The sequence below is a fragment of the Arvicola amphibius genome, chromosome 4, assembly GCF_903992535.2.
Source record: "Arvicola amphibius chromosome 4, mArvAmp1.2, whole genome shotgun sequence".
NCBI lineage: Eukaryota > Metazoa > Chordata > Mammalia > Rodentia > Cricetidae > Arvicola > Arvicola amphibius.
In genome coordinates this window covers 115,033,110-115,048,031 of record NC_052050.1, presented here as the reverse complement: position 1 = coordinate 115,048,031, position 14,922 = coordinate 115,033,110, and the positions used below count along the sequence as shown (strand labels likewise).

Here is a 14,922-nt window from a genome sequence, read left to right as displayed (position 1 = left end):
TTTCACAATATTTCAAAACAGGTGGTCAGGTGAGCTGTCTCAGCAGGTAGAGGTGTTTGCCACAAACTTGATGGCCTAACTTTGGTCACAAGACCCCCAGGGTTGAAGGATAGAACCACCTCCTGTAAGTTGTTCTCAGATCTCCACAAATGTACTCAGACACATATAGACATCCACACATACAGATAAAATATGTGTGTCTTTAGGAGACCAGATGCGACCAGTGGTTTGGGCCCAGAATTCATTTAAATGTGGATTCGGACAGATGTAGCTGTTTTCTTTATTAACTTTTGTTTTTTGGCTCCTTTAGTTTATCCCCTGTTTCTTACTCAACAGAACAGGCACACAGAGCTGATCGTCCACCTCTGTGTGCTGACTAGGACCTTGTTTGGAGGATTTGTGGTATAGGGATGGAGGTAATGGGCATATAAGAACCCTCTGCTCCTTTGCCCCTCCCTTGTTGGGGCATTTGCCTTTCATGTGAGTCCTGAGCTGGAGTGTGAAGAGCAGTTACTCTTGCCTGCTTGGTCGTATAGGAAAGGTGACAGCCCCACGGGGCTCACTGCAGTTCACTGACGTCTCAGAGCTGTGCCCCCATCAGAAAAACCAGCGTCACAATTGCTTCCATTGGGGCATTGGTTCTCTCGCGCCCCCATCCTGAAGAGGGGGATACCTAGATCAAAGCAGGGTTTATAAATTGTGGATCTCCTGACCCAGTGCCATCATAATGCTCCAGGTGGGCCTCCCTTTAACACATTCCCTTACCCTTCAACACATGCTGGTGGCATCTCTATCTTCCTCCTCTTCCTGACGTCACCTGCTTGTTGGTAAAGTGTGACTGCCTGCTCTGGAAACTTTCTCCCGTGCACACTCTTTCTCAAAGGGTAAAGAAGATGCTTGTGTTTGGAAAGGGCTGGCCCTACTAATTATGTCAGACGGGCCATCTGACTGCACGTCCCCGTGGAGCCACAGGAACAAATTGCCAGTCGATCCCTAGTCATCTGGAGAAGCTCTGAGCTACCAAGCTGCAGTTAACCCTGCCTCGTGGCTGTGGGAAGCAGGCTCTATTTCCTCTTTAGATATCGACCCAAAGGCTTTCCTCTTCCCTAGCAGGGGAGTCTCACCAATAGGGTGGGAAGACATGGTTGGAATAATTGAAATGGATAGAAAAAAAAACAAAATGTTAGATGATGTTAATTTGTATAAAGCAGTTCCCGCAGGGCTGAGAGTCATGTTGGGAGAACCTCCCCTGGCCCCACAGCGCCTTTCAGAAGTATGCGGTTCATTTTCAATGTCTTATATTTCATCTCAGTATTTTTGTGCTCTTTAAGTTGCTTATCACAGGAGTCTCTAATATATGCAGGCTTTTATCATCAAGGCCTTTCCGGAAGTGTTTTGTTTCACCTCAGGGAAAACAAACAGCCTAATGTTCTCCCCTTTCCTGCCGATGTTATCAGTCCAGCTCACCCTACTTTGTCCCCTCCTTCGTCACTTTACTCTGGGACTTCAGATAGACCAAGCGAGGGTGCTAGCTGGGCTGGAATTTCCGCTCAAACCTTGCTGAATTTTGAGCACATGTGATAACTGACAAAATGTCTGAGGAGGAAAAGAAAACAGCAACAAAAACCTGGCAAGAATTTCAACCAACTTTTGTGAGATTTCCCCCAAAATATGGGGAGAGAAACAAGGGGAGTTAGCTTGTTTGGAGGGCCACACCTCAGTATGGCATGGTTTTGGTCTTTATTTCCTTGTTTGCTTGTACCAAACCCATCCGTTGTTCTTCCTGTGTTCAGCCCTAAGCCAGTCGTTACTGGGGACAGCGGTCAGTCAGACGAATACCTGAATACCCTTTTCATTGTTCCTCTCTCCGTCTCATCAATGAGCCGAACTCTTGTATTACTGGCAAAGGCCAAAATTAAACATCTCCCAAATTCTTAGGAACATGACTTTATCTTTTCAGCCTTACGTTGGAACTACTTACTTTTAAGTTAATAACTACCTGTGGCGTAGGTACAACGAGGTCCCATCATGAAGACGTGGAAGAGACGCTAACTTGCATATGCAAGTATTAACATGGCAGCTTTGAGTTATAGACAAAAACACTAGAGAAAAGCATGCTCATTGAACCCCCGAGAGCTGTCTGACCTTGTGCTGTTCTGCTGCTTGCTTTTGCAGTTTAACTCGGCTGCCAAGCAGCTGATTGAGTGGGACAAGCCTCCAGCACCAGGAGTAGACACCGCAGAATGCCCGTCAGCTACAGCGCAGAGTGGCACCGCCCCCAAACATGCTGACACCAAGAAGAACACCAGGAAGCGACACTCCTTCACCTCCCTCACCATGGCCAACAAGTCCTCCCAGGCATCGCAGCACCGCCACTCCATGGAGATCAGTCCTCCTGTGCTCATCAGTTCCAGCAACCCCACCGCCGCGGCCCGTATAAGCGAACTGTCTGGACTCTCCTGCAGCGCCCCGTCTCAGGTACAGGGGCAGCATCCTCTGCAGAAGAGCTGGCTCGCCAGGGGGAAATCTTCAGAAGAAGGTCGCTTTCCTTGCTGCCTTCTTCACATTTGTCTTAGCTACTTGCTGTGATAAAGCAACTTGAAGGAGAAAAGGGTTATTTTGGCTTACACTTCCAGAGAGATGCGGTTGGTCTGGCTGTGATGGGAGATACGACAGCAGGCAGGGATGGCGTGGTGCTCAGACTATTGTGTCTATGCTTAGGAAGCTTAGCGTAGACAGGAGTTGGGGTCCGGCTACCAAGCCTCCAGACCCAGGACCGGTGATTCATCTTCTCTAGATCCCATCTCCTAAAGATGTAATGACTTTCCCATGCAGCACCTTCAACCAACAACCAAGCGTTCCAACACAGGAGCCTATGGGTGACATTTCACTGTCAAAGCACAATAGTATTCTAAGTAGAAAGATGGAGAAGGGAAAGATAGCCTGAGTGTATCAGGACTCAGAGACAGTATTGGAACCTACAAAGTGTGTCAAACAATGCTATCTATGTCACAAGCACTCGCTAGGTTTTCAAAACTTCCCAGTGCTATCCCGGGAGGTCTTGTGCTTGAGAACTTCATCTTTGTCCACGCTCACAGTTCTCAGTACAGTGAGCTCCCGTCTGCAGCTTCTCAGTGTGGCGCTTGGGTTCCCATCCCCATAGTAGAAGAAGAAAAGAAATAGAGAAAGCAGCATTCAACGTAGGAATTGACCTTGCCCTTTTGAAAATCTCCTTACTCCATCGAGGCTCGGGACTGTACTAAATAACATGGCCATGTGCATTTGTGTGTTAAAAATGTAGGTGCCGATTGCAAACATTCACTCATGCATTTGGCAATTGATTGTTGAATGTTTTATTATCAGACTCCTGGGCACAGTGTATAAGGAGATATTTAGGGTTCCTTGTGGAGGACTTATTCTGGTCTAGTGTGACTCTATGTTATTGTCATGTTCCTCCCAACCTGGAGGTCAGGGAGCAGTGTCCAAAGCAGCCTGACACAGCAGGGAGAATGAGCTTACGGATCATTTAATTTCATGTAGATTTTATTCCACAGTGTAACTTTTTCTTAAAATATAAAAGATGAAATTCCCATTAAAGAAAAAAAACAAAGTAAAAAGATATTTAATCCCGACCCTAAAGAAGTTTATATAGTTTAATAAGTCTCTATATGGTGTTGCAGACTAAAAATTGGGCATTCTTGGTTAATTTTATTAAAAGTTGGTTTTTCTTATCTATTTGATTTGACATCTCTGGATTGACACATCATGTCAGGAATTAAATGTATTACTCCAACGTTATAGAACTTTTGATTTTAGTGAAGAAAAATAGAACATACACAGATACATTAGCGTGAGGGCAAGGAGGGGGAGGGCCTCCATTTCGCTCACTCACTGCATATGGCTTACATCAGCAAGCACTCAAATGCTTGTCCAATGGATGAGTTGCTTGGAAACTAGATGGAGAGAGAAGCGCTTTACTGTTCACATAACCAGTGGTCGCATGAAATTAGAGGGGGGCTGGAGAATTGGCTCAGTAGTTAAGAGCACTTGTTATTCTTGTGAAGGACACAGGTTCGATTCCCAGCGCCCACATGAGGTTCCTCACTTGCTCAGGTACCAGGCATGCATGTGGTGCACAGACATACATGAGTACAGAACACTCATATGAATAAGATAAATGGAAAAACCCCACAAGAATGAAAGAAAAGACGGGGTTTTAGAGCAGAGGCTGAGCAGAGCAGAGGACCAGCGCCAAGTGAACTGTGAGACTCAGAACGGATTTTTGAGTAAGGGGCTGAAGAAGAAGACTGGTAAAGATCCACTACCAGAAAATAAACTGCTTTGAGTGAGTTTGCTTTGAGTGTGTGGCACCAACAACATTTACACAAGGAGATTTTCTTGATGTAGAGTCAAGCTGTTGTGGGCACGCCGACAGCCCTGAATGAGAAGGAAGAGCTTTAAGAGAGTGGACTGGGATGCTTTTGTAGTGGAGAAGGTTGAAAGGAAAAGGACAGTGAGCGCAGCGTTGTGTCCTGTAGCGAGCTCAGTGGTCAGGTGTCAGCTCGTCTGACACTGCCACACCACACGCTGGGGATAAAGGCTGCAAAAGCGGGGCTATTTTTGCTTGAATTTGAGTAGTTTAGGGAACAAGGCACTTTCTGTTTTCTTGAAACAGTTCCCCCTTCAACCAACCTTCCCCCACCCCTTTCTGGAACCAGTTGGTTGTTTTCAGTGGTGGGTGTTGCCTCGGGGAGAAGTTATTTCAGGCAGAAGATGGGAGGTGTGTGAAGAGCTGCCTGGCTCTCCCGCTGAGGTTTACAGAAAACACCACTTATCTAGGGCACCGGTCCACAAGGAACCTTGAGAGTGTGTGTAGGTGAGCGTGTGTGTCTGTGAGTGTGTGTGTGTGTATGAGAGAGAGAGATAGTGAGTGTGTGTAGGTGAGTATCTATGTGAGTGTGTGCGAGTGTGTGTATGAGTGTGTAGATGAGTGTGTGTATGTGTGTGTGTGTGTGTGTGTGTGTGTGCTGCCTGCACCACAGGCACATACACTGTCCTCATCAACATGGAGAGGAGTGCATGCGGGAAAATGGCCATGAGAGGCTGTTCAAACCGGCCAGTCCCAAGAGATGCTGTCCTGGAATCTGTCTTTACCACTAGCACAACTGCATTTTCCTTCCTGACACTCACCTTTCGCTTCAGTTTTCTTTCATTCTATATTTTCTTCTTAGTGGATTAGTTAGGGTTTGATTTTGTTACAATTATTAAAAAATAAGAAGAAACGGACCTAACCACGTCTGTATTCGTTTGTTTCTCGCATCTGAATGAGAGCTCAATGGTACAGAGGTGTAGGCAGTTGAGTAGTGCTGGTGTAATGGTACTTAGAAAATGGCCTGACTTGGACCTCACTTCTCCATCGCATGAAAAGTCCATGTCATCGTGCTGTAGGTGAAAAAGATCCCAGTGTCGTATCCAGAGTCTCCATCAGCAGGATGGCCAAGCGGCAGAGGGACAAAGGGCTTGCTTGCCATTGTATTTAGTGCCTGTTGAGTGAGGACTGAACTTGAAAGTGCTTAAACTAGAAACCGACCTCCAAGCTGTGCCGTGCAGGTGGACCCCTGACACATGTGTTCACCGGTATTTGTGACTGACATCTATGAAGCACGTGAAGACATTTGGTCTGCCCCTCACCATATACCCATGATGTGTCACCCGGAGGCAGGATTCACGATGTTAAGTGTTTCTGAGGCATTTTTATACTGCCTTGGTCCCCCGGGAAAAGCAAGAAGGCCCATCCAATTGCCCCGATTTCTCTCCCCAACCCTTCTCATTTCCCTAGCCCCTTCTTGTACAAGGGACCGACTAATGGTTGTGGGGAAACAGGTGCTGGGTAGCTACCTTGCTGTACATGCTGGACAAGACATCCCATCCATTGTCACAGCTACTCTCCTCGCGTCTGCAGCATCAAGTAGTACCCCCAATATCCTGCAGCTGTATCTGCCCTGCAACCTGAGTGAGACTGATCAAGTAACGGGCAGCAGTGAAATGACCAAAATAACTCAATTTCTTTCTGGTAGCTTAATCTCAGGTCGTGTCATGGATGACACCTTTGAAAACAGTTTGCCTTGGCGTTGTTCCTGTAAGGTTCTGTAGTGACTTCTCGGTTGTAGGCGCGTCTCGGCAGCTGCGTCTTGATTGCCGGTCCTCGCTGAAGGATAGAGGTCTGAAAGCATGATCTTGAAAACAGAAAAATACCTCAGAATTTTCCATAGGTTTGGCAGCTCCGTAGAGGGATGAGTGTTGAGCCCTGTCTTACTTTAGCAGGGCCTTTGCGGGAGCGTGAAGCTAGTCAACCCCAGGCTGACCGTCCAAACAGTTGGATTCGTGGTAGCATGTTGTGTGAAATAGCACAGTGCAGTGACTGGCATATCAGATACATGTGTGGATCATTGAACATTTTGGGATTGAATGCGAGGAAAAGGATTCTGCCTCCCACCAAATAACATTCTATACAGATTTATTTTTTCTGTGACTTCTACTTGTAGCATCTGTTGCATTAAATACAGCGAACTTGCGTTGGGGAGATGGGCTTGGTAAAGCGCTTGCCATACAAGCCAGCTTGTTTGGCATAGGTAACTGAACAAACAAGAGATCCTATTTCAAATAAAGTAGATGGTGAGGTCAGCATCAGAGATTGTCCTCTGACCACCACAATGCACTATGGCACATGTCCATACACACATGGGGGGCAGAGGCAGGGAGAGACAGACAGACAGACGCAGAGAGAGACAGATTTTTTAAAATATATGCTGTCTTTTTAATAAGTTGTTTTCCTTGGCAGGTTCATATTAGCACCACTGGGTTAATCGTGACCCCACCCCCAAGCAGCCCTGTGACAACTGGCCCTTCGTTCACGTTCCCGTCAGATGTCTCCTACCAAGCTGCCCTTGGAGTGAGTACCGTTTCTGTGTCTTTATTTCTCTTTGAGGCGTTTAAGTCTTGACAATGTGGCACATTCCGACCAACTCCCGCGGTGCGGTGCACGCGGATGCTTGCCAGGTGGGATCGCGTCTGCCCTTCTCCTGTTGTCTCTTCAAAACGCACAAAAAAAAAGTTAGACGATTTCTTGCCAAGTCACCTGCAAAAGTTTCTAACAGTGGCAGTCGCTGGCCTGGAGCTGTGAGAACTCTGAAAAATACGTTTAATTTTGTTGAAGTTCGGTTTGATTTCCCAAAGGCTTAACTTTTATTTCTGTGGGGTTTCTAGCTTCTGCTTATTTTGAAGATACATTTTATAGAAATGCTGAAGACATGGATCTTTTCAGCCTCAGTGGCTTGGTTTCATTCACACACTAAAATGATGCCAAATGTCAGCTTTTAGGGGTCATCTCTAGTTTCTTCTCCTCGGTAGCTCATAGAGATTCTTTCAAGGTCCCTGCTGCCCTGGGAGGGTCCTGTGGACTATGTTGATGTTTCTTCTAAAATCTCTCCCACAGGTAGACTCCAGGCATCAATTGCATGGAGTGGGAATTGCGTGTGTTGTCCCAGAGAATCCTAATAGGCAAGAGAGATGGGTATAAAGAAAGAAGTACGTTGTGGAGGAAAACAAGCAAAAACACCCTTGAGGAGTAGACAAAAATAGCCCCATTGGCTCAAAAAAAATCATAATTCAGTGAGCAGCAAGGCACTGGAGAACATGAGACATCTCTCACTCAGGCTAACGTCTTGGTTAAGCGTTCAGATGACTGGTTCCAGCACTAAGTGGAATGAGGATAGGCACCATCACTCAATCAGACAGCCTGGTGCCTAGATCCCGGCATCACCCTCCCTGGTCCCACACCTGCAGTATCTGATGAGCCTCCCTGAGAAACTGTGTAGCCCGTTGAAGGGTTTTAGGCTCGGAATGGGACAGACATGGCTTCAAGTTCAGCTCAGCCTTTTATTTATCACGTGACCCTGGAAGTTATTCCGCATCTTCCAGCCTTGGCGTCTGTGCTTATTAGTTTCTGTCAACTTGGCACAAACCTAGACACCCGTAGGAAGAGGGAGCTTCAATTAAGGGACTGCCCCCACAAGATTGGCCTAGGGGTGTGTCTGTGGGGCATTTTCTTGATCACTGACAGATGCAGAAGGGCCCAGCCTACTGTGGGACAAACCAGCCCTGGGCAGTGAGTCTGGCCTGTAGAAGGTACCTGAGCAAGCCACAGAAGCCGGCCAGTCAGCAGTCTTCGCCCGAGGTCTCTGCTTTAGTTCCTGCCTCCAGGTTCCTTCTCTGAGCTCCTCGGAGCCCTGCCTTCCTCAGTGGTGGAGGGGGAGAATGGAAGGAGAGTGGCTGCTGCTGCTCTCTTCTCAGTGCTCCCTACTGACAAAGTGGGGCTGGGACTGTGGCGTTGTTGCCCTAAGGATGCCATGGAGAGCCAGGTGCACTTGGGTGCGGTTTTCCCTGCTCTCTGTACCAGCTGCAGTGAGGCTTCCAGGCAGCTGCTCTGTTTTTAGGCTGTGGATTTTGTGTGTGTTGTAAATATGATTTCCTCCGCTAGTTTCCGTAAAAGCTGGCTTGGTAGCCAGGACCTCACAACATCCTGGTCACTGTAGCGACTCCGCCAGGCTCTCACTGCCTTCCTTTTCCAGCTGCGTCATTCTCCTTAATATTGATATTGGCTAGATAAATTTCATAGCTAATGAAAAGCCGAGTTTTAGAACAGGTCCTAAATAACTGCAGCTTTTACCTGACTTCTCTCAGACTCTTAAAGATGCTCACAGAGTAAACCATGTTCTTCAGTTTAAGTGGACACTGGCAGGTTCTACTCACAGGTTAAAGCTGTTGGATTTTCCTTTTTGTTCTTTTTTAAAATGCTCCCTGAGCAATTACAGCTTCCTTGCTAAGATAGCAGCTTAGTGAAGGAGACAGGGCCTCGATTCATCTGGGGAGAAGATGAATTTCAGTGAGCATTCATTAAATGTGGTTTCCATAAGATTCCGTTAGCCATGGATGTTTCGCTGAAGCCAGATTTCATAACCCATTCCACCCTCCAATGTCCAGGGGAGTCACTTCTTTTTTTTTCCCCACCAACAAAACATATCCAGTACAACGTAGTTCCACTCTAGAGGACTCCGTGAGAGGAAGCGGTCCAACTCCATGTCTTGAGGGGACAAGGGATGACTGACTTTTCTGATCTTAGAAAAATTAATTAGTGTAAAAGATACAAAGCTGGCCAAGTTTTAGCCCTTGTGAACTGAAAATTTTATAATATAATAAATGGCCAGTTCTTTGCTGGGGGTTGACTCTAGGCCAAATCAATGGAACAGGCCACAGGAGAGTGTATAAAAATTAATTCATGTTCAGTCATTTTTATCCTAGGATTTTTATAAGAAAGACTGCATATTAAGCAAGAGAGAGATTTATTAAACACTGTCTACTGTGCCAGCTCCATTTAATGAAAAACTAATTATAAACAGGCTTGCCTGTCATCCCCAGAGATGGGTAGATCACAATGTCTCTGGTAGGTTGGTGAATGCTGTGGACGTAATGTTGGGTTTGGATGGAAAACTCTATAGCACATACCCTCGTGTCCTTGGTAGCGCCAGTTAATTGTGGCAAGGATTCTGGTTAAAACCTGCAGCATTTCAGGAGACTTTGCTATCATAGCAATAGGAGGTAGCTTGGTAGGGGGAAGAAAAAAATCAAACAGACTTTTCATGGTGTGGATTTATAGAAAGTAAATGTCACCCCTGGGACAGGAAATGAAAGTATTTCCAGTGCTTTTTTTTCATAAATTGAGATTTTTAAATCTTTTATGCAGAATGAAGTTATTTATGAGCATGTGTCTCCAGCATGTCCCATGCAGCAGTGAGAGTGTTAAGTCTCCTCCGTCTCGTGAGCAGAAGTGTCGCAGCTGTCTGATTCAGGCACGGGCCTATTAATAGTAGTTGGCTGGTATTGTTGCTGACTTATTTTGAGGGATGAGGAGGATGAAGATCTTAGTCCTATAGCCCTGGCACAGGAGCAGAAGAATGCCCAAAAGGAGCAATTGCCGAGACTGTGTGATATGCTTAGCTGCAAAGAACCACAAGGCCAAATACTGCCTGCAGCACTTACAGCTAGGTTTAACTCTCAAGGTTAGAAACCCTGTTTAAGCTTTTTTTTTCCATTCTCTTCTTCCTCCTTTTTGAGGCAGTATCTCATATACCCCAGGCTGGCCTTAAACTCACCATGTAACTGAGGATAACCCTGAACTTCTGACCTTCCTGCCTTTATCTCCCAAGTACTTGGGTTCTGAGATTTTGTGTGTGTGTGTGTGTGTGTGTGTGTGTGTGTGTGTGTGTGTGTGTGTGTTGTGTGTGTGTGTAGAAACATTAGGGTTGTGGATGTCACTTGGTTGGTTGACTGCATCAGTATAAAAGAACTGTATCAGAAGTAGGGCATAGATGGAGACCACAAATCTTGTTGCTTGGGGAGGTAGAAGGAAAGTCTTTGGCAGGAGAACTGAAAATCAGTGTACCGGCGTGTACCGGCGGTACCGGCGGTCGGAGGGGTTAGGAAATAACCAAGATAGTCCTTTTATAATAAATCAGTTTTAATAAAAGGGGAAATAAGGGAACTTACAGAACCAAGGGTCCAGCGGAGTAGAAGGTAACGCGGGGGATAGCAAACGGGGCTCCTCCCGACGCCCCGATCCTATTTAAGGGGTATCCTACTCCGCTGGGGCAGCCACACCCCTGAACGCAGGGATTGGGCCAGCTGCCCCAACAAATCAGGCCATGGGGTAGGGTATGATCAAAAGTTTCTTTCTTTGATCAGAATATATGTATATACACGTGTATGTACATACACACACACACACACACACACACACACACATACATATTCTCTTTTGATTTTCATGATAGGGTCTAGCTGTGTATCCTAGGTTGACCTCAATCTCTGTGTGTAGCTCAGGCTGGCCTTGAACATATGATGCCTCTTCCTCAGCCTCCCAAATGCTGGGAATACAGGCAGGAACTGTCTTGCCCAGCTCAGAACCTCCATAGCGACAAGAGAAAAGCACCCTAGGATCTTAGGGCTTGAAACTTCTAGATCCAAATGGTATGGTCCTAAGAGGCAATGAAAAGCACAAATGTTTCACAATTAAAAGCATTCACTGAGGGTCTTCTGCCTTCTGACTGTAAAGCTCGGAGCCAGGAGTGTAAGAGGAAGTCAGTCTTTGCCTCCAGAGCTCCTTAAATCATAGCCCTGCCTTCCATCCATTGGCCTTTGACTGTGCTCTGTGCACTGGGGAAGGCAACACACACTGTCTCTATTGTGAGGATAGAGACAGCAAATATTTTCTACAATTAGCTGCAATGGAAATCTCTCCTTTTTCTTAGAGATCAGTTGTCAAATAGCAAGTCATATACATATCGCAGGACAGTGAAAATTGGCAGCATTATTCTTTCTTTACCCAGTCTGAGTCCCTGCATCCCACCCAGAAAGGCCATTTAGAGATGCTGAAGTGAGAGTTAGCAATGGTGATCGGTTAAGGGATGGTAGATGGTGTCCTGCGAAGTATGTGAGGAAGAGACTCATGGACGAGACATGAGAAAGGAAAGGAGCCTTTGATGTCACCTGAGCTTGTGCCTAAAGCGACACCCTTTAGCAGTAAGCTGGCCTTCAACCCTTGGCCTCAGGCTTGAAACCTCCTACATGTGTCTCCCAGCCTTAGCCGAATCCAGGTCTGGCTACTCTCTGTGCTTGTTTCAAGAAAAGGCAAGAAGAGGAAATCATCTAGGAAGGAGCAGCTTGTGCTCGCATACTTCTATGTCTAGTGTCCTGCTAGTGTCCTGCAGCAGCTCCTGCTGAGCTACAAGGCGCTACCTCCCTGGGAAACTAGGTCTGCCCCCCAACAAGCTGCCCAGGGTGTATATCTGTCCCCCTTGCTTCTGCAAGACTTGTCAGCTTGCTAGGGGGACAGAACCTTAGCACGGTGAATGATGGCAGTGTCACGTGGGCAGGCCATGCCTGAGTCCTGTTTTTGATGAGCAGTATGGGACCCAAAAACCTGTAGGAGTTTTTTTTGCTGGTAGGAGGAGTGCATCTCTGGTGATTGGCCCAGACTCCGGGATAATAGGTAGGTAGGTCTCTAGGTCAAGGCCGGGTGAACGAAAGGCCGTGATTCTTTTCTATAGAGATGTCAGGTCTTGCAAGATAGCCAACTGCCCACAGCTCACTGCAGGGTGGATCAACTTTTGAACTTCCAGTGTACCGTTATTGCAGTTGAGATTGTTTATAAAGCAGCCCTCAGACTGGTGTATCACGGCTCTGCATTCAGAGAGCCCTATCATTTTCCCAGCCCATGGGACCAAGCAGCGTCTAGGACTCTTGATTTTAATCAGGCATTCTCAGTCTAACACATACTCACTCAGTGTTGAGAAGGGGGAGTATCTGCCCAGTGTTATGAAAAGACCAACTCTTCTCTTTCAAAAACAAAGAGCAATGACTGTATTTTCTGAGACACCAGCTTCAGGTCTGGCCATGTGAATATCCCCTTTTCTGCCGTCTCTCAATGCATAACTCTTCTTTCATTTGCTTACTGTTCTATAACAAGCTGTGACCCTTCATTATGTTTTATTAAAATGTGAAGTCTGTTTTTTTTTTTTTTTAAATCAGGTCCATGTGAATTTTTTTTTAATTTTTGTCTCTTTCTAAGACATAATTTAGCCCAGTTGTTCTTTTAAATTTTTTTAAAATTATTTTTCCTTGTTGAACACATGCCACCTCGCCTTCCGCCTTTCCATCACCACACTTTCTTGAGAATGGGTTTAGAAAGACTGGAGTGACCGTCAAGCCAATGAGGATTCCCTGGTTTCTCCATGTATTCCTCTGTGTGCAGTTAGACCCGACCCCTCTCACCCATCAAGCCTCTGAAGTGGAGCTGTCTTTGAATAGCACAGATCACATTTTCTCACGATTTTGCCTGGATTATCTTTATTTTTCCCTGCTTTGTCACTGCAAGTAGGCCAGATAGCAAGAATACTTGATTCTCCGCTTAAAGGGTCAAAGACTCTGAACCTTAGAACATGCAGTGCTGGCAGCATAGTGGACCTAATGCTGCCCAATGCTGCCCCGTTTGTGGGGCGAGCACCAAGCGACTTCTCCGTGACTTTGTGAACACCCTGTCCTGTCCAAGCTGCCCCTCTGTAAGCAGTTCCACGCCTCATTTGCTGCCGCGCTCCATGGTCTGCTGCAGTGTGGGAAAGTCCTCCCCGAAAGCCGCGTTAGCAAAAACTTAAATATAACACAGTTACAGGTCTAGTCATGTGTGAATGTCTGGAATTGTGTACTTTAATAGATAGATAAGTGTTAATGGGATCGATTTTCATTTCAAAGATTTGAAATGCCACGACTGGAAATCTGCTTTGAAAGCACCGGATTTTTCTCAGTGGTGCGCTGATGTGCAGAAGCTGTTTATGCTTTCTAGGTGTTTCCTTTTGTCTCTCGGCTTCTCCCTTGGTTCAGTCTCTACTTCTAGTGTTCTAAGATTCAGGGAGGGTGAGGTAGGGGTTCAGGCAGGCATTGTATGCCTGTTTTCCCAGGAGTTTCGGTGTACAGCCCCTGAAGAGTTAGCTGGGGTTTATAGATCAGAAGGTAACAATTGCTCCATTGATTTTCAAAGACAAGGATTCCTGTGGGCAGAACCCCATTAGACTGTGCCCATAAAGGGCCCAGGCGGCTTTTCACTGGTGTCTGTGTTAACGATTACCAGCCTTGATAGTCCTAAATTTCAACAACTGGCAAAGTGAAGCAAAGGAAAAGCAAAGGTAGCAACAATAGCCTTGTGACTGTGGCTGGCCATTGTTTGCACTCCAGGGAGATCAGGCTTCAAAAGAACCGCCTGCCGGAGCAATGGTTTAATACAGTTCAGCCAAATCGTTATGTGCTGTATTTAAGTTTCAGGTTACAAAACCCATCATAAAATTAATTTTGGCCAACAACACGACATTATAGCAGCTCCCTTGAAAGGTATCTCAATTCTTGTCCAAATCTGCACTTAACCTTTTTAAAAATGTTTAATTCTTATTTATTTGATGTGTATGAATGTTTTGCCTGCTTATATGTCGACGCATAGCATGTGTGCCTGGGGCCAGCGGGAGCCAGAAAAAGGTGTTGTTGGTTCGCTTGGATCTCAAGTTACAGCTGATTGTGAGCTGCCTTGTGGGTGCTGGGAATCAAACCTGGGTCCTCTAGAAGAGCAGCCTGTGCTCTCATCCACTGAGCCATCTCTCCAGCCCCAGTCCCGTGTTTTCTTGTGTTAGGAATCTTAAACTTTGACCCAGCCATTTAGTGTACAGGTGCTGTTTTATGTGGATTTCGTTCTGCGGGGTTTTGACTATTTTTCTCCTACACCTACCACGGAAGAGATACATAAATATGATTTGTGCCCTCCTCCCCGTCTTTTTTTTTCTGTCTTAGACTATGAACCCTCCTCTTCCCCCACCCCCTCTCCTGGCTGCCACGGTCCTCCCATCCACACCATCAGGCGCCTCTGCCGCCGCCGTTGCTGCTGCTGCTGCTGCTGCTGCTGCTGGAATGGGAGCCAGGCCTGTGGCGGGATCCACTGACCAGATTGCACATTTACGGCCTCAGACTCGCCCCAGTGTGTAAGTGAGGTCGTCTTTTATTACTGTGTAAGCATTCGTGTCAAACTGAGCCCAAACAACACAGACCAAGAAACACGTGTCTGAGATGAGCTGGAGGCGTGCTTAGAGCTCGCCGAGTGGTTTGTATTCTGGAAACTTCTACCTGGTCATGCATATAATTAGGAAGACACTTAGATAAAAGGAGCCTCACGTGAGCATGGTAGATGGCTGTCCTGCTGAGAAGAGACCTTTCGTGGTTTAGGGAGATTTCTGTTTTCCTTCTTGGTAGGTTGTCTGCATAGAGAAC

The 14,922-nt window shown here is 46.4% G+C and overlaps 1 protein-coding gene across 2 annotated transcripts in view; it reads left to right on the top strand.

Moving 5' to 3' along the window:
• Sh3rf1 (SH3 domain containing ring finger 1) overlaps positions 1-14,922 on the top strand; it is a 159,884-nt gene that overhangs the window by 118,613 nt on the left and 26,349 nt on the right. For both annotated transcript variants that reach the window (XM_038328792.1, XM_038328793.1), the window contains exons 5-7: positions 2,176-2,478; positions 6,842-6,952; positions 14,449-14,636. In XM_038328792.1, the coding sequence (XP_038184720.1) occupies positions 2,176-2,478; positions 6,842-6,952; positions 14,449-14,636 (602 nt within the window). The remainder of the gene's footprint in view (positions 1-2,175; positions 2,479-6,841; positions 6,953-14,448; positions 14,637-14,922) is intronic.